Raw genomic sequence first — 24,844 nt, 5'->3', positions numbered from 1 at the left:
TATATATATATATATGTATATATATTCAGGGGCAAAAAAGACAGTAAAAAATAACAATATAACAATAAAAATAATATATATTTTAAAACAAAACAGTGCATATACAACGATTTATAGCATTTACATTGTGTTTGCCATTGTAAGTAACTAGAGATGATTAAAAGTATATGGCAGGATGTGTGTGCGTTATAGGCAAATATTCCATCATTTTATATAAGGGGCTTGAGCACCTGCCAATTTTAGTGTCCATGGTTGGGGGCAGGGGTGGGTCATGGAAACAACCCTCCTGGGATACCGAGGGGTGACTGTATTTTTTAACTTTATTTTGAATAAGCATTTAGTTTGCTGTCTATTTAAAAGAGTGCTTTTCTTTTTTTTACATGAATCGTCTTTTTAAATCTTCACTGTGACCATTTTCCAGAAAAGAAAACTTTTGACTTAAAGCAGTTTGATAACTTGCTCAAAGTAGTGGCTAGCACAACTGGGATTTGAATTGGCAACCTTTTTACAACAGGATCTGAGTTTATAAGCAGGACACCTATGATCGCTACGTTGTGTTTCATTAACCAAATGATAACTGATCTTGCCAGGGATGACCTTGTGATAACGACGTGCTCACAATAAATTTAGCCTTTCTCTGAAGACAACTGTTAAATGTTACTGGTTGTAGTTTAGACCTTGGAAAATTGATGCACCATGTATAGTGGTGTGTGCATTACCTAGAAACCTGATTTTCTAAACCCAGTTGGTGGAAATTTATTTGTTAATATTTATTTTGAGACAGGGTCTCACTCTGCCAACGAGGCTGGAATACAGTGGCACAATCACAGCTCAATGCACCCTCCATCTCCCCGGGGCTAAGTGATTCCCCCCACCTCAGCCTCTTGAGTAGCTGGAACTACAGGCATGTGCCACCATGCCCAGCTAAGTTTTTTGTATTTTTTGTAGAGATGGGTTTTCACCATGTTGCCCAGGCTGGTCTTGAACTCCTGGATTCAAGTGATCTACCTACCTTGGCCTCCCAAAGTGCTGGAATTGAAGGTGTGAGCCACTGTACCTGGCCAGAATTTAGAAGGAGTGACTACCACCATGGTGCAAGAATTGGAAAATTTTTCAATTAAAAAATGAGAAAGACCGAGGGAGACTCGTTCCTACTCTCCCCTGTTCCCCCATAACATATTATAAAAATGATGGGTAATTCAGGAGCCAGTTCTCTCTTGGTCAGGACCACAGTGATGACCTATGGAGTGTTGCCACCTAGAGAGTTGTTAATGACACTGATGCCTTTTGAGCTTTTCTCTGTCCATGCGAGTAGTACCATGTTTGTTTTTCTCTCTTAATCGCAGTCAACCCTATGCTCTCCCCAAGCCTCTGGTTTTTAGAAATCTAAATCCAGACACTCCCTCTCTGCCTATCTCTCTCTTCCTCAGCTGGGAAGTTGCCCTAGTTTGCTCTGGCTCATTTAGATGACATTTAAAAGAGACCAAAATATAATTTTTCTAATGGCGAAATACAGCAAGAAGGAGGGGAATGTTTTAATCAACTGGGTGTATTCTCCAGCGGGGAGCAAGAACTTCATTTTAATTTCTCATTTCCCTTTGATGAAAAGTTTAGTGAATTTTTATCATGTAGAATTTATAAGAAGGCTGGGTTTAGGTAATCAGCTTTAATATTTATACTCTTAGGGAAAGAAATAGGAATCATTAGTAAGCATGTATAATTAATGAATAAATTATATTTCCCTTTGTTTTCTTTCAGGTACAAGGAAATGCTAGAACTAGTGATCTCACCCAGCCTCACTGTAAACAGCGATTGTCTGGATAAACTGAAGTTTAACCGTCTTGACGCCGCTGTGTGGACTCTGAGTGACAGAGAAGGTAGGCTTCCTGCTGTGAGTTTGGGTCAACAGGTGTGGTGGTCCTAGCGCACCCTGAGAATATTGTAAGCGACAGACACGCATCATTTCCAAAGTACTGTCCTTAGGGCAATTTCCCCCCTGCCATTTAAATGCCTGCCTCTGAACCAAAACTTTGGCATAGATCTCTAACGATTCTGTCTCATCGTTTGAGGTAAAAATGTGCTCGTTCATGTCTTGAACTTCCTTTCTTGGTCTCCAATTCCAAGAAATGCTGACACCACCACAGATGATAGTCGCTTTGGGGAGCGTCCCAGGCCCAGCCCTTGGATGTGTTTTGCAGTATCTGTCTCTGGCTCTGAGCTCTGTCCTCTCTGCTCTCCTCTGCCATCCCCTTGTCCAAGCAGGCGTCTCGCTTACAGAGGTTTGACATTAGGACAAGAACTCATCTGCCTCTTGCTTTCAGGTCGGGCTGGAGTCAAGGAAGCAGAGAAGAATTAAAGTTGTTTTAAAAAGTATTGGCAAATGATGCAGTCGAACTAGTTTTCACTAGAACAATTCCAGCTATTGTTTGTTCTGTTTGGGATCTGTCAGCCTTCCTGGTAGAGCTTGAAGTTAGCAAAAGGCATTAAGCTATTATGTTTAACCATTGGGCTTAACCCTTTCTTTGGCTGGCTTTCGGATTTGCTGCTGGTGTCTGGAGACCCCCTCTCATTGTTCTCCTTCACTATCTGTTTGACGCCAGCTCATGGGGCACATATTATGTGTAACTGTCATGGAAAACCAAAGTGACTTGTGTCTGGAATATAACATCACAAGGAACTGGATTTGAAGCCAATCCAGGCTTCCATGAGTAATTATTACTGTCAGCAAGACAATGACATTTCTCCTTGCATGCTGGTTACAAAGCTGGAACTGCCCTGATGAAAGTACCACCAAGTGACTTGGGCTCCCATGCCAAAACTGGATGGTACAGAGTACACCCTCATTCTTCCTGGCACTTTGGAGCATTCGTGTAAACTGCCTGGAGCCTTTGAGAGTGTGAGAAAATTTACTGAGCCCTGTTCAAAGACATTCATCATTTTCTTTCAAGTAGAGACGACACAAGTCAACTGTCTTCATTTGAGAGCTGGTAGTAAAGGAAAGGGCACAGGCTGCTGAGGGGGGAATCCCAGCCCTGCTGCTTCTCAGCCAATTGATCTCAGGCAAACTGTTTCAGCTTTCTTCGCCTCAGTTTTCTCACCTGTCAAATGGGGGCATAATGGCATACCTCGTAGGGCACTGATTACAAGGAGGAAGAGAGGCAATGGGATGTAAAGGGTCTGGCACACCCTGGGGGCATGGTGCATGATTAAATTTACCATTCCATCATCGCTCTCCTCTGAACCAAATAACCACGGTGAATTCAAAACCATGGCTGCACACAGGGCAGCCTACAACCACATCTGGCCCTGGAGTATGGCTTTGTTTGGTTTACACGGTGTTTTAAGTAAAAGTGAACTTGTAAAAATTGGGAGCGTTCACATAAAAACCTGAAGTTTTGGTTTCTCTTAAAAGGCTAGGTCCACATTCCCCACTGGCTGCCACTGGTAGGAGCTGAGAGGCTGCTGTCCTAGAGATGAATCCCTGCCCCTCCCTTTTGGCCTAAATTTTAATGAGCACGTACTCTCTGCCAGGCACTGTTCAAAGCAACGTAAATCTGGATGCCTTCTTCTCCTGCCTCTCCATCACCATCAGAGCAAACCACGTGCCTGGCGTTACTCTATTAACTCATTTAATCTTCACAACTCTAAAAAGTCGATACTGTTATTATCCCCGTTTTACAGAGGAGGAAAGCGAAACGCAGATTGGTTAAGCAGCTTGATTGAGATGTCACGGATGATAGCCTAGATTTGAACCTAGGTAGTCTGACTTCAGAGTTTATTCTCCTGATTAGTACTCTGTACTGTTTCTCATTTAATTATTATACCCCTACTAGGCTATAAGCCCATTTTACAGACATGGAAGTTGGGGCATGGAGGAGTTACATAACCAGGTTAAAGTCACACCAGAATCGAACCCAGGCACTCCGGTTCCAGAGTTCCCACTTGTAAACCACTTCTAACTCACTTTCTGCCAAGCTGTAAGAGTCTCCGGACCCTAGATCTTCAGTTCTCCCACAGTGGTGGAATCCGCAAACACGCTCCTTTCTGTGACTTGGAGCTGTTGGTGCCGTTTCTACTGCCCTGGAACAAGCTGGCTACCATGGTGAAGGCTTTGAGGGTGGAAGCGATGGAGCAGAGAGAGGTTGCTCCAATTCAGAACAGGTAGCGCCAGTGGGGTCAGGTTACACACACACACACCTTCTTTCTCCTGGGGCAGGTGGTGAGCTCCAGAGGCTCTACAGGGGATATTCCACCCTGGAGCATAAACCCCAAGTGCCGGATTATGCCTGTCCCCCCGCCTGGCCTCCTGTTCTCCCTCTTCCTGGGCCATTCCTTCTGTTAGAGTCTTTACTAGGTGTTTTCAAGGGTCCTACTCAAAGGAGGACCACAGAGAGTCATGAATCTCAGGACCTGCACTCAGGGGGACTCTGGAGGGAGCATGGACCCAAGAAGGTCCCCAGTGGCTTCCATGTGTTCCCACCTCTGCTTCTTACCGCCATGGGCCCCTGGCTAGTGTCCTAACCTCCTTGAGGCCCATTTGCTTAATAGGCCCATCTGTTTAATAGGAGTAATTATTCCACCAACCTCACAGAATCAATGTGAGGATGAAATGAGCTAAACCAGGGAGTGGACTCAGTGTGCTTAAAAAGTATAGAGTAAGATCTGAATTTCTTATCCTTGGCTACCAGGCCCTGCATGTCTCTCCGGGAAGCCTCCCAAACTCATCTCCCTCCCTTTTGCCTTCAGCCCCCCTTTCCTTTGCTTTAACTGAGAAGCACTATTCTGCCCTCTGAGCCGTTGCACCTGCTGTTCCCCCTGCCTGGACCAGTCTTCACCCAGGCTTTGCAGGACCAGCCCTCCTTCAGCCCTCATCAGAGAGGTCTTTCCTCATGAAAGGAATTGCCCCTTCCTTCATTTATGCGTTCATTCATTTATTTAACCAATGTTTAATCAGCCATGTGCCTGATATGGTTTTAAGTATGAGGGAGACCGCATAGAAAACCCCGTCCTCATGAAGCCCACACTTGGGTGCTGACAAAGCAAAAGGCTGACAGCGACAATAAAGAAGCAAAGGATATAGCACATTGCGTGGTGACGTGTGCTGTGAAGGAAAAGAGCAGGGGAGGAGGATGAGGAATGCAAGGATGGAGGGTTGCAGTTTTTGTTAGGGTGTCTAGAAAAGAGGTCCCTGAGAAGGTAACACTTAAGACCCATAGGAGGTAAAGGAGGGTACCGCATGGCTATGCAGAACAAAAGCCTTATGTACAGAGAGGACAGCAAGTGCAAAGGTCCTGAGGCAGCCGTGTGCTCAAAGAACTTGATATATATTAATACAAATATTAAATCTAAATATGTAGATGTACATATTTATATTAATACAAACATTAAATCTGAATATGTACATCTACATATTCAGATTTAAAGTTTGTATTAATATAAATATGTGTATATAAATATTTATATTAATACAATATGTATTAAATATGTGCATATACATACATATAAATATATTACAATAAATATGTATTAAATATGTATATTTAATACATATTGACACTACAAATTGTCTATATATCTATAAAATTATTTACATATACATACATATAAATATGTATATGTACATATTTAGATTTCTGTTCCTGTTTAGCATACAATCAGTGCCTGGCTCATGGTAAATCCTTAAAAATTATTTATGGGTGACTGAAGGGGTGGGTGGATGAAGACGGAGTGGTGTTGAGAAAGCCCAGGTGACTTTAGCGGGGATATTGGCTCTGAATCCTTAGTAATATTTCCTTCACTTCTCTCTGCCATTTCCATCGTACTGATGATAAGAATTTCCTTAATGGGTTGTCGTGCAGAGTAAAGAGATAACACTCATGCAGCCCTTGGCACAGTGACCCCAGATTGTTCATAGGAACCACTTGAGAAATATTATCTATTATTCCTTACTATTCAAGGGAAAAATGGATTTGAATTGTATCCTGTCTTTGGAAGGGGGTGGTGGGGAGTCACCCTCAATAGAGGGAAATTTTTCTTTTAAAATGCAAATGCATTTTTCAGAAACTGATGCTATAATCTCATTAAGTGTTTCCAAGGGGAGGTGAAACCTCCACCCCACGGTTCAAGCTGGGCTGTCAGCGGCTCTCACTTCCTGCACCTCCTCTGCCCTGGGCTTGACAAGACCTCATTTTCAGTTTCAGTCTCACTGGTTCCAACCTGAGGCTGACGGGTTTTGATTCATTTCATCCTAGCCAGGTTGAGCTGCCCAGAGGTTTGCCCAGGTGCTGGCCTGGGGAACCACATGTCAGCTTCATCCTTCTCACCTTTAGGGCTTTGGTGACCATTCACACCCAGAACAACCTCAACCTGCGTGGAACAGAAATCCCGCTTTGTTGGGTGGGGGGGAAAGGGTGCTATGAATCTCATCATGCCCGCCACAGGCAAATAGCTTCCACAAAGGCAGCAGCTCACAGATGGTCTCAAACCACTTTTCTGTCATATATTCAGACCACCTCTACTGCCACTTGGTACTAATTTGTTGCATTTTTTTTTTTTTTTAGACTGAGTTTCACTCTTGCCGTCCAGGCTGGAGTACAGTGGTAGAATCTTGGCTCTGCTTCCTGAGTTCAAGCGATTCTCCTGCCTCAGTCTCCTGAGTAGCTGGGATTACAGGTGCCCACCACCATGCCCAGCTAATTTTTGTATTTTTAGTAGAGACACGATTTTGCCATGTTGGCCAGGCTGGTCTTGAACTCCTCACCTCAGGTGATCCACCTGCCTTGGCCTCCCAAAGTGCTGGGATTATAAGCATGAGCCACCATGCCCAGCCTGTTGTTTCTTTAAAACAACTCCTTTGAAATAAATTCATTTTAAAAGGATGACTTAAGCCAGTTCCAGAAATGAAAAGTTATGACTTCGATGGTCTTGCTGTGATTCTAGTGTGCATGAAATTAATTTGCAATGATTTCAATCAAAGAGGGAATATTTATAGACTCCCTAAAATCATCACACACTGGGACTTGCCACCTCATTCCTTTCTGTTCTCAGCAGCACCTCTCACAAGAGACAAAGGACTTCTTCCTGGTCTCAGAACCTCTCCGTGAGAGTCAGAATTGGAGCACACACTTCTGGATGCCTAGTGCGGTATCCCTGTCCCTAGTATGGGAGCAATTTAAATCACCCACACAAGGAAGATGAACTGATACAGTTTACAGACATGTACCTTTATAGCAGAGACCTGCCCCAAGACATCTCGCTGGCACTACAAATTGTCTCATCTCAGTGGGGGATCCCTTAGAAGCCGGCCCCTGGGGTCCAATTAGGTAACATAACAGCGGTTACTGCTTTCAGAATCATTAGCTTCTTAATCCTCCCAGTGAGAGGTGAAGAAAGTGTGAACATTCAAATTGGGCTCATGGATTTAAGTGGCTTAACCAAGGTCCCCCAGGAGGATAGAGAGCTAATAACAGCTCCTCTGTGCTGAGCACTTAACCATTTGCCAGGTACCTGCCCCATCTGCATGTGCAAGATATTGCCCCAATTTACAGATAAGAAAACTGAGACTCAGAGGGAAGAGGTGAGGGCATAAAGTCACACGACTGTATTGCAGCACAGTCAGTACGTAAATTTGGATCTGACCCCTTAAGCCTAGCTGTTTTCTTTGGAAAGAACATTAACCAATTATGAGAATGGGTTGTAGATTTGGCCCACAGTAGGTACATGATAAACATTTGGTGACTGCATGAGCGAATGAAAAACGGTGTGTGTCCTTGGAGAAGTTGCGTCACACAATCACTCACATACACAATTGCACATAAGTGCATTCAGTACACGCAGACTGAAGCTTTAGTTTCCTCTCTTCGAGCTGGATCTTTTGCTTTGCACATTTATATTATCCTCGTGGCCCCAATATGCACTTGAGTTTGTGTCTTCTGGAATGGAGATTTCTTTTTATGAACCCCAAATTGTGATCATGCTTAGTAATGCACAGTTTTGCATTAGCCAGTGGTCTAAACTCTCACTCCCCAAAGTGTGGTTTGTGAACCTGCAGCATCAACATCACCTGGAGGTTTCCTTGACCAACAATCAGAGCCTGTGTTTTAACAAAATCCCCAGGTGAATCCTGGTTCCAGGTGCACTGGTCTCTAACATTCACTTGCTTCCTTTGCACTTCGTTATAACTGCAGTTAAGTACTCATTTGTGTGATTATTTGTTTGCCGTCCATCTCGCTCACTAGACAGGAGGCTTCGGCTCCCTAAAGACAGGGACCCTGACTACCTTGGCTCACTATATTAGTCCATTCTCGCACTGCCATAAAGAAATACCTGAAACTGGGTAATTTATAAAGAAAAGAGTTTTAATTGGCTTACAGTTCCACAGGCTGTACAGGAAGCATGGCTGGGGAGGCCTCAGGAAACTGACAATCATGGTGGAAGGCGAAGGGGAAGCAGGCACAGCTTACATGGCTGGAGCAGGAGGAAGAGAGAGGAATGGCAGGTGCCACCCACTTTTAAACAATTTTTGTAAGAACTCATTCACTATCATGAGAACAGCCAGGGGAAAATCCACCCCCATGATTCAGTTACCTCCCACCAGGGACCTCCTCCAACACTGGGGATTACACTCACTGTTGTAACCCAGTTCTGAACTCATGCCTGGCAACGAGTGAATGAATGAATGAATGAATGAGCTCAGCCCAGAGGTTGTTGCCGTCTGCTCGGCTGATTCCTCTCTCCTCACCCACAGGAAGCTTGAGAAGAAGAGAAGGCTTAGAGTTTAAAATTCAGAAGGAAATAGAGGAGGCACTCTGCCCTCCTTACTTGAGAGTCAGCTGCCCCATTATGCATCAGTCACAGCCCCTTCATCCTGTGGGTTCATTTTCAAGCCCTGAGTGAGGATGAAGAAGGGGCAAAGCTTAGAGCAAACAGAGTTGGCTCTTTTGGGTGCCAGGTCATTAGAGCTGCATTCGCTACCAGCAAAGTGGACCTAAGTTGCCATCAACAACTCCTCCACTGACCTTGACCCCATCACCTACATGGTCCAATATGAATCCATCATGGCAAGTTCAATGGCACCAACAAAGCTGAAAACAGAAAGCTATGATCACTGGGAAGTCCACCTCCATCTGCCAGGCACCAGATCCCAAAGGGGGCATTGCTGCCACCAAACAAGGTGCCTTCATCACCCTGGAGATGCTTGGGGCTCATCTGAAGAGTGGCATCAAAGGAGGCATCATCTCTGTCCCTTGTGCTGCTGGTCCATGTTTGAGATGGGGGTGACCTACTTTGTCTAGATTTCCAGCATGCCATCTGCTTGTCTCCTCAGAAAGATCTGTGACAACCAGGCACCATAAAGGTACTCAGGACCACTGCCTGTGCCCTCTCTGCCCCTCTGGCAAGCTGTGCTGTGATGGCCATGGGACTGTTCAGAGTGTATTCAGTGGCACTGCATTCAGTGGCACTGTCAAGGCTGTGGGGAGGTCATTCCTGAGCTGAATGGGAAGATTGCTGACACAATCTTGTCCCCACCCTCAGTGTGTCTGTCCGGGATCCAACCTGCCTTCTGGAAAAAGCTGTTAAGCACAGTGACATCAAGAAAATTGTGATGCAGGTACCTAGGGATCATTGAAAGACATTGTAGGCTACACTGAAGACCACGTTGTTGCTTGCAGCTGTAACAGTGATGCCTACTTCTCCACCTGTCACACTGGGGCTGGCATTGCACACAGCCACTAGTTAGTCAAGCCTATTTTCTGGTTCCATGATGATGTTTGGCCACAACAACTGCAGGGTGGACTTCCTGGTCCACGTGACCTCTGAGTCAGAGGCAGAGGTTCTCATCCATCCATCCATCCAGATAGATGGAGTTGCATCCATCTCTCTGCTCCACCACCCTCGATGGAGACTAAGAGACTAGAGACTAACAGCTCTGGACCACCAGCAAGCGCACAAGAAGAAAAGTGCTCTCTGCTCCTGGGCAGTCCCTGCCCACCTCTGCACCAAAGCACTGAGAAGCTCCACCCTTGACACTGTCCCATCCTGGACTCTCAAAGGAGGGAAGGAGCTTAGAAAGCCCTGCCTTACGTAAGGATTATCAATGAAGTCTACACCAACCTGACCATGGAGAAAAGAAGCAGAAAGGGAGGAAGGAGATCATTTCACATACAGCTTAATACGCTCACTCTCCGGTTTCTCAATTCCCTCAGGTATCCTGGAATGAAAAGGTTAAATGTGGTTGATACCAGTAGAAAACAGAAAAAAAAAAAAAAAAAAAAAAAAAAAGCCTGTGCTTTTCAAAAATCACACAATTGCCGAAGGAAAATCTCTTTGCACTTATAAATGCCTGTTCCTCACTTGCAGTCTTCCTGGGGTTGCTGGGGTGGGAAAGGGAGAGTATTACAGGTCTGTGTACTAGGGGAGGGGAACCTGTCTGCTGGGGAGGGCAGGTTGCTCAACAATTCAGAGGAACTGGGTGGAAGCTTGAAAAGGGAGCTGGGTGAGGCAAACATGCAAATCATGCCATGGAGACTGGCAGAAAAGACGCTTACCTCCAATTTATGGAGTGCCAAGTTAATTCGCGCCCATAGGAATGTTGTTCCCATAGATTTCGATTTTTATGAATATTTACATATTTATGAAAGAAAACATTCAAAATGTTTAATTCAGTAACTTATATAGTACTAAATGCACTCAAGTCATGGGCTTTTGCGAGTAATGAGACTGTGACTGCTTCAGAATGAGTTCATTCTTGAGCCCTGGGGAAGGATGAAGAAGGGGCGGTGCGGTACAGGACACCTTGCCTGGGAGCAAACCCAGGGTAGGGAAATCAGCATTGCGTGAGCACCTACTGTATGCCAGGGGCTTTCCTTGACGTTAGGCTGCTGCTGTTCTAACCTTTGCTTTGAATGTGATACCTAATAAGAAATCTGTTTCTGCATTGTTGAATGCACATGCATACACACACAACACATTGTCACACCTGTACCTGCAACCAACATGTCACACAATTCCTTCTAACTATGGGTAATACATGCTGACATCATACACCATACAACAGGCAATTCTCCTTTTCTTAATTCCAGTTATGACTCTGTAAATGAACTTCAAGACCACCACCTCTGCCCCACCCTCAGTGGTTTGGGACTTGAAGAGAATTTGGCTCAGCCAGGAGGAGGGGATTCAGAGTATTGACCTTGGATTCATGCAGCCCTTGGGTTCAGGCCCCAGTTCCCTTGCCCACAGCTATATGACTTGAACAAGGCACTTGACCTTTGGAGCCTCAGTTTCTTCATCTGTACAATGGGGTTAATGGTGTTACGTGCCCAGAGCACTGTTGTGAGGACTCAATGAGAGCCTGTCTAAAAGCAGTTAACATGGGCCTGGCACATAGTCAAACTCTAAGTGAATGCCGTTTGCTCTTATGACAATGACTGTCGTCGTCAGCTATAGTGTCACGGTTGAGAAGACAGACTCTAGAGCCAAACCACCTGGGCTCAGATCACAGATTCACCCTGTATGTACTTCCTGTGTGGCCCTGGGTGAGTTACTTAAGTTCTCTGTGCCTACAGCTGTTCATCTGAGGATGAGAATAGAACCTTTCTCATAGGGTGGTTACGAGGATTAAAATAATTAATCCAGGTAAAGTATTTAGAGGAGAGCTTGGCACATGACAAGCCCCGGTAAATGATGGCTGTCAGCATCATCTCATGTAATCCTTTCCTGTCCTTGCAAGATAAGTATTTTCATCCCATTGCACAGGGGGGAGCTCTGCGGCCAAGAGGTCTAGCCAACCTGCCCGAAGTCTCCTAGCTAGGAAGTGGCAGAGTTAGAAGTGCACATTGGTCTCCTGAGCCTCCAGCGCAGAGACTGAGGCAGGCTCGGAGCTCCGTGGTCTCAGGGTACGAGGACGACCCGCCACTGCCCTACAGAACAGGGAGTGGGCATTGGCCGGTAGATGCTGTTGCCATCAGTAGACACATTATCTGGAATTTGTCAAGGACTCTGCAGTGAGGACATTGAGTTGCTTCGTTCAAGATGACGGAGCACAAAAATGCTTCCCTATGTAAAATGTTCCTCTGGCAAACGTCTCTCCCAGCTTAACTCTGTCACCTCTTCGTCACTCCCTGCATATTGCCTCCCATCGATGATTGGACATTCCGTGCCGAGTGATTGGGTGTAAGGTACTTGCATCAGGAGCTCAGGCATCATCCATCTCTCTGCTCTACCACCACAGATGGAGCTTAGGAGATGATCCAAGAGGTTGCTTTCCCTAAAGTGTTGGGGCCAGCCCCACCTGCACCCCATAGACTGGAAGTGAGGAAACGAGAAGAACATCAAAGCAGTGTTATTAGAAATAGGGAAATGGATGTTGGATGAACAAAGCCAACCGTGTCTGCCATTCTGGGGTTCTTGGGGGTTGCTTTTGTGACAGGGAAGGGAGTGGTTTTCCACCCAGAAGTGGAAATGGCACCACCTTGATTCACTTCCCAGCTGTGCTGCTGCCCAGTCATGTGGCCTGGCTCAAGCACATCCTTTCTGTCTCTCTGGCCTCAGTTTCTCCATCTGTGCAATGGATGGAGAAATGGACTTTACTCTGACGTTTCAAGTTGCTATGGATTCTTTATATGTCATTTTTCATTAAGTGCCCAGAGACGAAGCACACCCAGAAAGGGCTCTGAACCCCTCAATAAGAAGAATGATGAGATGTGGCACCTCAGATAAGCATCTGTGGCAGAGAAAGCCCCAGACAGCACCCCTTCACGTCTGCTCCTGTTTAAGTGGTGTCTGAAGTCACTATTTCTGCAGAACATCACCCTAATCACTAAAAGCCTTATAATTTTTCTTTTTCTCCTCCAGGCATCACCAAATCAGCCCCCCTGAGAGTGTCCCAGCTCTTCTCAAGGTGAGTACCATTCACTTGTCTACTGCTCACATGCTCCTTTTCTTCTCTCTTGGAAGGTAGAGGTTAAGAGACAGGGCTCTGGAGCCAGACTCCCTGGATAGGAATCCCAGCTCCAGCACTTCCTAGCTGAGTGAGCTTGAGCAAGTCTCTCCACCTCCCTGGGCCTGAGTCTTCCCATCTGGGAGAGGGCAACAGTCATGCTGCCTGCCCCCAGGAAATGAGAAAAAGCAGGTAAAACACACTGAGAATGGGGCCTGGAGCAGAGCGTCCTGAGAGTCTTAGCTATTATTTTCTTCTGTCTTTTCTTCATTTTTTTAAATTCTTTTCTTTCTCTCCTTCCTCTCCTTTCCCATGGAAAGGGAATTTCTCCCTCCCTTTTCCTCCCGTCTTTCTCTTTTCTTTCCTCATTTCTTTCCTTTCCCTTCTTTTCAATCTCCCTTCTTTCTCTCATTTCTCTCTCCCTTTTTCTCTTTCCCTTCCTCTCTTTCCTACCCTTCTCTCCTCCACCCTGTTCTCTCCACCTCTCTCTCCCTTTTCCCTTCCCTCCTTTCATCATTTATTTTAAGTTCCAGGATACATGTGCAGGTCATGCAGGTTTGTTACTTAGGTAAACATGTGCCATGGTGGTTTGTTAAACCTATCAACCCATCACCTAGGTATTAAGCTCGGCATGCATTAGCTATTCTTCCTAATGCTCTCCCACCTGCCTGCCCTCCCCCAACAGGCCCCAGTGTGTGTCGTACCCCTCCCTGTGTCCATGTGTTCTCATTGTTCAGCTCCCACTTATAAGTGAGAACATGCAGTGTTTGGTTTTCTGTTCCTGCGTTAGTTTGCTGAAGATAAGGGCTTCCAGCTTCATCTGTATCCCTGCAAAGGACATGATCTTGTTCCTTTTTATGATTGCAGAATATTCCATGGTGTATATGAACCACATTTTCTTTATTCAGTCTACCATTGATGGGCATTTGGGTTGATTCCATGTCTTTGCTATTGTAAATTGTGCTGCAATGAACATATGCATGCATGTGTCCTTTCTTCCTCCTCTGCCATTTACATGTCACTCCTCAGTGCCTAGCCCCACACTTAGCCCTGGAAACTCAGAGATGGATGAGACACAGTCTCTGTCCTTGGAGAGCTAGTCTAGTAGGGGAGATAAACCAGTAAATCAGAGATCTCAACCTGGCACCATAAATGCTCCACCACAGGCACACGCTGGGGCAGTGGGAGCTCAGTGCTGGGCTGGTGATGCCCAGAGCCCTCTGGACGCTGCCCTTGGGAGCAGCCATCCTGAGCCCACTGCTGTGTGCCATGCCCCTCAGGCTAGATGGTGGGTCCCTCAGCATCTTGAAATCTCCCTTTCTTTCCAACATTGGAGCAGCTCTTTATAAGGAAGACATTTTCTGAGCCTTCCTTTCCCTCCAGATGCTTTGGGGAGTATTAGTAGCAACCGAGGGCTGTTAAATCTACCTAACTTCTTTAAGGCCTCAGAGTTAGAAAGCTCCACCATCCTCTCTCTGGGTTTTAACTTTAGCCCCCATTTAATCTGAGCCACTTGAATGGTTTTGATGGCAAGCAGGAGTTGATTGTCTTGGGTCTGCACCTTCTATTTCTCTTCTAAGAAAGGGTATGAATTAGGAACATTTTCAAATCAGGTTCTCTGCTCTGCAGGTTGCATGCTTCTCAGGTGTTCCATAGAGATGAAATGTTGATGGATGAGACACCTTCCAGAGTTGGGGCTGACATCTGCAGCTCCAAAGAGTTCCTTATGCATTTTGCAACAGGTTCCCCCAGACAACCCTTTATCATGGCAGTAGCCAAAAAGAAAGAAGGGTGTGGGGACATCTGTTTGTAATTCCATAAACTTTTGCATTCACCTGCTATGGGGCCTCAGGTAGAGGAGGAGCTCTGGAAGCAAACAGGCTTTGACAAAAGTGATATAACATAACCAAAATGGAATCAGATACAGATTGGGGAATCTCATCCACATTTAGCTGTACGTTTAACCAGGTTAAGATAGGAGAAACATGGTGTCAAGTTGTGGTGTCTAGGGGTGGCTGGCATAGTGGAGGGGTTAAGAGTGTGACCTCTGGAGCCAGGATTCAAATGCTCTATCAGCTGTGTGCTTGTGGCATGTTATTAAGTCTCTCTCTGCCTCTGTTTTCTTACCTGTAAAATGGGGATAGAAACAGAAATTACCTCCAAGGCTTGTCACAGTTGTGGTGGAATTTAAATGAGCCAGTTTGGATGAAGTAAATAGGAAAGTGCCTGGCATGTAGGCATGAGAATTAAACACATTTACCAGTAAGGGAAGTGGGCCTCGTAGGGATTGTTGCAGACAGGGTGTGATTCAGTCTCAAGAGGTGGCTGCTGCCCAAATCCAGCTGATAACACCGCACAGGAGTGCAGACCCAGGCGCACAGAAGCACCTGCTTTTCAGGAGAAGGGAGACAAAGCAAGCGTGTGTGTGTGTGTGTGTGTGTGTGTGTGCGCGCGTGCGTGTGTGTGTGCGCGCGCACGCATGCATATAACCTCCTGGTTTTCAAATATTAGCAACAATTTCAAATTAGGAAAAAAAATAACCTCACTGGCCAAATAAATTATATCCATGAATCTGTGGACTGAATGTGGCCCTGAGCCACTGTTTTGCTCCCTTTGTGTTAGAACAACTCACTTTAACTTTATTTATTGCTACGTGCAGGGCTGGATGAATCCCAGTCCTGTGAGAAATAGCAGATTTGTGGTTCCAAGCATGGGCTCCGGAGTCAGACTCCTGAGTTTAAGCTCTAGATTCACCCCTTTCTAGCTTTGTTTTCAGCTCTCTGAGTTTTAGTTTCCTCATTTCTAAACCAGGAGGTATAAGAACCTCCACTGCAGAGATTTGATATGAGCATCCGTGAGATACAGTGTACATACCAAGTGCATGTGACACAATTCCCAACCCAGAGTTAAAAACACAATGCTGGCCAGGCGCGGTGGCTCATGCCTGTAATCCCAGCACTTTGGGAGGCCAAGGTGAGCAGACCACAAGGTGAGGAGTTCAAGACCAGCCTGGCCAACATGGCGAAACCCCGTCTCTTCCCTAAATACAAAAAATTAGCTGAGCAGGGTGATAGGTACCTGTAATCCCAGCTCCTCGGGAGGCTGAGGCAGAGAATCGCTTGAAAACCAGAAGACAGAGGTTGCAGTGAGCCGAGATTACACCACTGCACTCCAGCCTGGGCAACAAGAGCGAAAAACTCTGTCCAAAAAAAAAAAAAACCACACACACACACACACACACACACACACACACACACACACAATGTCGTACAAATATCATTAGTAAGAAGCCCTCTACATCCGAGTCCATTACAGAACCTGTTGTTCTCCATGGAGTAGGGAATCCATTTGTGCTCTTTGGTTGCAAGGAACAGAAATCAACTCTGGCTGATGTAAGTCTAAAAGAACTTTTGAGAGAATATCTGGAGTAGCTCACAACATAAATGAAATAATCAGGCCTTGAGAGGGATTAAGAATAAGACAGATTCTGGGGTTCAAGCAATATGCAGTATTTAAATTCCCAGGACAGAGTCTGATTGGATGATCTTGCATGATGTGCCCACCCCTTAGCTAAGAGCAAGACATCTTGATTGACAACCCTGTTAAAGCTGCAGTCAACTGAGAAGGTATCTGAATTAGGACAATCGGGGTAGGATAGGCTATGCTGCAGTAATCAGTAGACCTTGACATCTCAGTGGCTTCACAGGATAAAGGTTTGTTTCTTACTCACATAAAGGCCAATGTAAATGGTGTAAAACCCTCCAGGGCAGCTCTCCTCCACAAGCTGACTCAGGGATCCAGGGTGTTTCCATATTACGGCTCTGCCAGCTCAACCTGTGCCCTCCACGGTTGCTGTGAAAAAAAGGAGAAAGGACAGGAGGGTTGCAGGGGACGTGTTTATTGGCCAGGCCTATGAGTGGCTTACAGCATACCTGCTTATGTTCTATTGGGCTGAACCCAGTCACATGGCTGAATCTGACTGCGCAGGAGACAGAAAATATAATCTTCCTGCCTCCCAGGAAGAGGAAAAGGAAATGGAATTTGGCGAACATGTATGTTGTCTCTGCTCTGGAAAGAGTAAATCCTCAAAGAAAAATGGGGGTGTTCATATCGAGACAAGGAAGAAGGGTTGCCAGACTGGGCTTGGAGATTTAATCTTCTCTCTTTCCACACAGATCTTGCCCACGTGTCCTCCCCAGCCAGCCTTCCACAGCCATGGCAGCCTACGGCCAGACACAGTACAGTGCAGGGATCCAGCAGGCTGCCCCCTATACAGCGTACCCACCTCCAGCACAAGCCTATGGAATCCCTTCCTATAGTGAGTACCAAACAACCCTTACTCTCCACCTTGGGTCCCCAAATCATGGTCTTTGTTCTGCACTATTGTCTCAGCTAAACGTGGATTGATAAACACAACCAATCTGATTTTGGATTACAGATAAAGGTAAAGAAGTAACACTTTAAATATGGTTCAAATTCTATAGACTACGATATCAAGACCCCTTTCGATGGCAAGAATTGGAAATTGAACCCAAGCTGGTTTAGGGAAAATCAGAACTGAATGATTTGCATACAGAGAGATCTGTGGATAAAGCTGTCATCGGGTATGGCTGGATCTAGGTGCTAAAATGTCGTCACAAGGAGTAAGTCTCTTTCCATCTTCAGATGCTCCCAGTAAGTTCTCCCTGCTTGGTGGCAAAGATGGTGCCTGTCCACTCAAGGTTTTCATCTTTTTAGCTCTGCATACCCAGTGGAAGGAGAGCTCATTTCTCCCAGGAGTTCCATATTGGCCCTCATTGGCCCAAGTTGGGCCATGTGACAATGCTCATAGCAAGGCAAGGAGAACAAGGTGATGGAGATAAGGAAATGGAAGCCTATGGATGATCTATGAAGGATCTATGAAGGAGGGCAGTTTTCTTAAAGGAAAACAGAGTGGTAGTATCAGAAGAAGGAGAAATGAATGTGGTGGGGGACAGGGCAAAAACAGCAGACCCCCCGCCCTTGACTGTCCGCATCTTACTGCGAAGAACTGAAGACTTGCAAACCTGGCTCACCGCCATGCCCACCTGCCCTTGCCTCTGGCCTTTGAGTCATGCGATTCCCTCCCCTCCTAACAGATATATTAACCAAAGCCCTTTTAGTAGCAAGTGACAAAAACCCAAGCTAATCAGCTGGAGGAAACAAGATAGTTTATTGCCTATGTAGCTGGAAAATCCTAGGGCACTGACTTCAAGCAGGCTTGGGTCCAGGTCCTCAAGGGATAATATCAGGACTCGGCCTCTGCTTCCCTTTCCTTGGGTCTCTGGGTCAGGCAGGCTCTCCCACTGTGGTGGCAAAGACAGCCCTGGCAGTTTCAGGCTGCAGTGCCCCCCAAAAAAGAGCCCCCCCTGTCCAGGACTTCCTGCAGAGTCCCAGGAATTTCTCTACTGGACTCCCACATCCATCCAAGAAGATACGTGCTGTAGGTGGCCACACTTGGCCACATGTCCACCCGCAGGACCAGGGGTCAGGCCAGCCTTACCCAAAACAACTGATCTGAAGGTGAGGAAGGGGTGGTTCACAAAGGAGGAGGCAGGAAGAAACTACAGATGGCCACTCCACATGACTTTATGGCCCACCCAAATCCGGGCCCTCCAGTGGAAAGGACATAGGGTTGGTGGACAGGGACCTGCCTGCCTGACTCCACTGCCCCTGACTCTCCAGGCCTCAGTTGCATCAACTGTAAAATTAATATGCTCATCTTATCTTCCCACCGAGAGGAGTGCTGCTTGAATGGGGTGCAGAGGCTGATTCTTATATTTCTTTCCTCTCTCCTCTTCTGCCCTGTTTGTTCATTCATTCAACATCATGTGTGAGGCAAACAGTGGTCAACAACGCAGAACAGGCCCTGTCTTCATGGAGCTGACAGTCTAAAACTGATGCTCGGGCAGCACTGGGTGGACAAGACCTCTACAGACATTTCCTTTTAGCCTTAGTTTGCCACAGTCTTCACCCAGCCCATGTTACTCCCTTGAATTATCTCTGCCTGTTCCATGAAGACATTTGAGTTTGCAAACTCTGGCCTACAGATAGAAATTTTTTTTTAATTTTCTTTTTTGAGATAGCATCTCACTCTGTTGCCCAGGCCAAAGTGCAATGGCACCATCACAGCTCATTGCAACCTCAACATAACAGGGTCAAGCGGTCCTCCCACCTCAGCCTCCCAAATAATTGGGACTACGGGTGTGCGCCACTGCACCCTGCTGATTTTTTGTAGAGGTGGGATTTGGCCATGTTGGCCAAACGGGTCTCGAACTCCTGGCCTCAAGTGATCCACCACCTTGGCCTCCCAAGGTTCTGGGATTACAGGCAGGAGCCACTGTACCTGGCCCCAAGTTTTTAAATCTGTATATGTAATTTCAAATTATGATGCATGGCATAAAGGAAGCAAAGACTTCTTTTAGGTTCTAGGGCCGGGAAAGGCCTTTTAAATAAGGAGCGAATTCAGCTGAGAACGGAGAGATGGCCGTGTGTAGGCACAGACAGGAGAGCATCCAGGCAGAGGGGCGGCCCCGGGGAATGGGAAGGAACTTGGCAATTCTGAGAAGACCGATGGCTGGAGTGGGATGGGAGATGAGGTGAGTGAGGTGGGCCAGGGGCAGGGCCTCTGAGGCCCAGGACGGATTTGGGGTTCTGTTCCAAGTGAGACTGGAAACCACTAGAGGGTGTATAAGCAGTGGGTAATAGGACGCAATTTAGATGGGGGGTTTTTTTCATTTTATTCTTATTTTTATTATTTTTGGAGACAGGGTCTGACTCTGTCTTCCAGGCTGGAGTGCCATGGAGCAATCACAGCTCACTGCACCCTCTGCTTCGCAGGCTCAAGGAAACCTCCTGCCTCACCCTCCTGAGTAGCTGGGACTACAAACATGCAGTACGTCCCCTGGCTAATTTTTTTAAATTTTTTTGTAGAGATGGGGGTGTCTCACTGTGTTGCCTAGGCTGATCTTGAACTCCTGCCCTCAGGCAGTCCTATCTCTGCCTCCCAAAGTGCTGCAATGACAGGCATGAGCCGCTGTGCCCAACCTAGGTTTTAAAGATCACACTGGCTGCTGTGGTGAGGCTGCTCAGATGGAATCAGGAAAAGAAGAAGGAAGGCCTATTGGGAGACGGATGAAGCCTGGAGCAGGAAATGTTGGAGGCCTGGCGCGAGGCTATGGCCCCAGACAGAGAGATGTAGACAGAATCAAGAGCAACTCTAGAGGTAATTGACATGTCCTGTCAAGGCATCAGGCCAGGCTTAGTCATAGTCACCATCATTGACTTCCTGTCACTCACACTGGTTTGTGCCCACTAATTCCTTTAATCCCCACCTCAACCCTATGAGGAAGGTCACCTCATTATCTTCCCTTGAGCGATAAAGAAACAGAGTCTCAGAGAGGTTAAATAACTTACCCAAGGTCACGCAGCTGGTTGGTGGCAGAGGTGGAATTAAGCCCAGGCAGCCTGGCTCCAGACCCCGAGCCCTCACCCACGGGGCTCCGCCGCCTGGGTATGCATTCCGTAAATCCCAGGGATTACCTATGACAGACCTTGGCCAACAGGTGTGGCCATCTTTTCTAACTTTCTTCCCCTCCTGTGCTAGAAGGCTTAGAATACAGTCACACATAAGCTATCCCACTTGGCTGACAGCCAAGAAAAATGAAGCCATATTCTTTTTCACCTAAAAGAGAAAATTAGCCCTGGTCCCAGAAGAAACATGCATAAGATGGAAGTTAATTTGGTGCAACGTTATTTTACTGTCTCAGTTACTTTTGGAGCATCTGCTCCTGGATGATACAGTGTACATGACAAGAGCGCATGTCCGGGAATTCTGCTCCCCGGATTCACATCCCACCCCTGCCTGTTGCTGATGCAAGACCCTGAGGGAGCAGCCTCCCCTTCCTAAGCCTCAGTTTTCACATTCATACAGTGGGAGTAATACTAAGTCTGCCCCTCTCATGGTTGCTGGGAGGATTAAATGAGATCATCTACACCAGGGGTTGGCTAACTTCTTCTGTAAAGGCCCAGGTCGTAAATATTTTCTACTTTGTGATCCATATGGTCTTTATCACAACTACTCAACTCTAACATTGTGGCATGAAACCAGCCAGACCCATATGTAAACTAATAGGTGTGTCTGTGTTTCAATAAAACTTTATTTACACAAACAGGCAGTGGGCCAGATTTGGCCCATGATCCTGATCTAGATGAAGGGCTTCCTCACCAGGGCCCAGCCCAAGAGAAATGCTCAACAAATGTCACCTGTCCCAATAGAAGCCAGACACACACACACACACACACACACACACACACACACACAATATCCATGTCACTGAACAATAACAGGTGGATGAAAAGCCATTTCCCTTTACATCTGCCTGTGCCTGAGCAAGCCGTGTTTGCTCATTGTCTGGACATACCTTGTTGAATCTTGTTGGGAAACTTTTTTCATTGCTCCTTGGCAAACAGCACTGTTTACTTTGTTTAAATAGCTGCAGGAAATAACAATTGAGCAAACTAGAGACAAGGACAGTCAGAACACTGAATATTTTTTCTCAATTTATTATGCAATATTAAAGACAGACATAGAGTAATATACTACAGACACCTGTGAACTGACCATCCACTTTAGAAGATAAAGGGAGGTGGCCTTCCTTTCCTCTCAAAGATTCCTGGGCCCCCAAATTTCATGTTTATCATACCCCCACATTTCTTTGTGTAGAAGGGATCAGCAAACTTTTTCTATAAACAGCCACATTGTAAATATTTTTGTCTTAGTAGACGACATAGTCTCTATTTCAGCCACTCAGCTCTGCCACTGTAGCATGAAAGCAGCCATAAGACAAAGCATAAAGGAATGGGCATGTCTGTGTCTCAATAAAGCTTTATTTATAAAATGAACAGTGGATCATATTTGGCCTATAGACTTGAGTTTGCTGACCCTTAGAGTATTGTAAGCATGCTTTAAAACTTTGCATACATTGTATCTTTAGTACACATTCTTTTGCAACTTGCTTTTTCCACCCAACATTATGTCTGTAAAATGTATCCATATTCATACAAGTAGCTGTAGTTCATTCATTTTTCACTACTGTATAATACTCTACTACTTGACTGTACCATAACTTATTTACCCATTCTTTAGATAGTCTTTTAGGGCTTCATTTGTTTCCCATTGCATAGGATGCTGCAATCAGCATCTTTGTGCATTTCTGAGGGGTGGAAACCTATGAGAAGAATTTCTGGGTCATGGGGTATATGCATTCTTCACTATCCTGGATAATGGTAAAGAATTTTTGTTGTCTCTGGCTGTGTAAAAAGCCACTCTAGAACTTAGTGGCCTAAAACAACACTGATGTATTATTTCTGTGGGCTGGCCAGGTGGGCCTGCTGTTGATCTCCCACAGTCCCCTTTATGCTGCTGTGCTTTGCCAGCAGGTGGGCTGGGGCTGCCTAGATGACACAGTGGGGCCCCTCTCTCATGTGGCCCTTCCTCCTGGGTTTGTTCAGGCATGACGGGCTCAGGTTCTAAGAGGCTGAAGATAGAAGCTTCAAGACCTCTGGGTGCTGAGTCTCCAGAACTACTGGGCGTGATGGCGCATGTGTGGTCCCAGCTACTAGAGAGGCTGACGTGGGAGGATCACTTGAGCCTGGGAGGCCAAAGCTGCAGTGAGCCGTGAACATGCCACTGTACTCCACCCTGGGTGACAGAGTGAAATCCTGTCTCAAAAAAAAAAAAAAAAAGGTAGTTACATATTTATTTTAATATGCATCTTATATCTATATATGTGTGTATACAAATATAGATATATCTACATGCAATATACATACATACATATGTGTACAAATATACATATATGGAACCTGTGACTTCTTGGTCATTATTGCTTAAGGCAAGCAAATAACTAAAATTGAGTTGATTTTTTTTGTTTGTTTGTTTGAGATGCAGCCTCACTCTCTCACCCAGGCTGGAGTGCAGTGGCATGATCTCTGCTCACTGTGACCTCTGCCTCTCACACTCAAGCGATTCTCCTGCCTCAGCGTCCCAAATAGCTGGAATTGCAGATGTGCACCACCATACCCGGCTAATTTTTTGTATTTTTAGTAGAGACGGGATTTCACCATGTTTTCCAGGCTGGTCTTGAACTCCTGACCTCAAATGATCTGCCTGCCTCAGCCTCCCAAAGTGCTGGGATTATAGGCATGTGCCACCATGCCTGGCCTGATGTTTAAAAATACAGGAAAGGAATCATTACATGGATGGTGCTGGGATATGGAAAACCAAGCAAGTGGTGTACAACATTGGAGACAGGGAAGCACTAATTTGGTCCAAAACCCTCATGGTAGTCATGAGGAAACAGAGGCTTGGAAAGCAGAGGGCACCTACTTCCGTGATATTACAGAGCCAGGACAGTAAACGAGGACTCTGGGCTGTGCCATGTGCCATGGGCTGATCCAGAATTCACATCACTGAGCACCTGCTCAGGGGGCTGTTAATATTTTAAACACAAATCATCTCCTGTCTCTCCTCAGAGTCCTCCACAGCCCCTCTCAGGATCAAAGCCAAAGGTTTTCCACTACAGTAGCTTTGCCCCGCCTCCACCTTGATGATATTTCTGACCTCATCAATCACCCTCTCCGCAACCCTCACTCCACTCCAGCCACGCTGGCCTTCTTGCTGTTTACTCATCCAACATACCTCAGGGCCTTTGCACATGCTGTTCCCTCTTCCTGGACAGGTATTCCTCCAGGTGTCCATAAGTTTTGCTCCCTTGCTTCCTTCAAGTCTTTCTTCAAATGTCTCTTCCTCCATGGGACCTCTTCCTCCTCCTCCATGGCACCTTTCCGGATCACTCCGGAATTTCAATTCTCAACTCCCCTTAGCGAACTTTGCTACCTCCTTCCCCGCTTCATTCTTCTTTTTAGCACCATAAGACTCTAAATGGAGCCAAAAAAAAGTATTCCTGTTTAGAGGATTGTGTTAGTGTGAGGTTCATAGATAGGAAGGAAAAGTGTGTGCCACTGAGTGTGCCAGGGAGTCTGGGAGCCAATCATGTTCTCTCTTGTGTTACCCAAAAAATATTTTGTATGCTTCTCCTCAACTATGTGTTTTACTTACTTTTCTACTGTCATCCTCCTCCCACTAGCATATAAGCCCCAACCACTCAGTATCTCCAGCATCAAGATCTGTGTCTCCTGGCGTGTTGCAGGTGCTGAGCTAATAGTTGTAAAATGAGTGAATGAGTCCTTATTGGCTCTGTGTTGTTGACGCCCTCTCTGAAATCCATACGCTCACTTCGGTGCGTCCATGAGCGGAAGCCAGAGGAACTTGCAGGTCGTTCACGAGCACCTTTCAGAGGCCTCTTTCTCTTTGCTGTGAAGATATTCATCAGAGATGCCTGGAAAGCAGGAGGTCTGATGAGATCAATCTTTCCCTGGGCCAAACCATGACCAGATTTTTTTTTTAACACGGTCTTAGCACAGTGTTCCTCCATCCGGTTTAAAAGACCAGTTTTGGGGTTTGTGCTTTTTAATTTCCATTCCACCACGGGCCGATACTTCAGTAAAATAAAATGAATTGCTAGAAAAATCCAATTAAAATTTTTTAAATTTATTTATTTTGAGATGAAGTCTTGCTCTGTAACACAGCCTGGACTGCAGTGATGTGATCTCAGCTCACTGCAACCTCCACTTCTGGTTTCAAGCAATTCTCGTGCTTCAGCCTCCTGAGTAGCTGGAATTGCAGGTATGCGCCACCACACCCAGTTAATTTTTTTATTTTTAGTAGACATGGGGTTTCATCATGTTGTTGACCAGGCTGGTCTCAAACTCCTGACCTCAAGTGATCCACCGCCTTTGCCTCCCAAAGTTCTGGGATTACAG

At 46.0% G+C, this 24,844-nt stretch overlaps 1 protein-coding gene across 3 annotated transcripts in view; it reads left to right on the top strand.

Annotated features, from left to right (window-relative positions):
- Window positions 1-24,844, top strand: part of EYA2 (EYA transcriptional coactivator and phosphatase 2) — a 294,310-nt gene that overhangs the window by 85,020 nt on the left and 184,446 nt on the right. For 2 of the 3 annotated variants that reach the window (XM_032263648.1, XM_032263647.1), the window contains exons 2-4: window positions 1,759-1,877; window positions 12,856-12,901; window positions 17,116-17,258. In XM_032263648.1, coding sequence (XP_032119539.1) covers window positions 1,769-1,877; window positions 12,856-12,901; window positions 17,116-17,258 — 298 coding nt within the window. In that variant the 5' untranslated portion in view covers window positions 1,759-1,768. Of the gene's footprint in view, window positions 1-1,758; window positions 1,878-12,855; window positions 12,902-17,115; window positions 17,259-24,844 lie in introns of those variants that run through there. The other variant, XM_032263649.1, reaches the window with a different exon arrangement.

Source organism: Sapajus apella, unplaced genomic scaffold (assembly GCF_009761245.1).
Source record: "Sapajus apella isolate SASKATOON/1434 unplaced genomic scaffold, GSC_monkey_1.0 scaffold137, whole genome shotgun sequence".
NCBI lineage: Eukaryota > Metazoa > Chordata > Mammalia > Primates > Cebidae > Sapajus > Sapajus apella.
The sequence above is the reverse complement of the archived record's forward strand: the minus strand, read 5'-3'. Positions and strand labels throughout refer to the sequence as shown.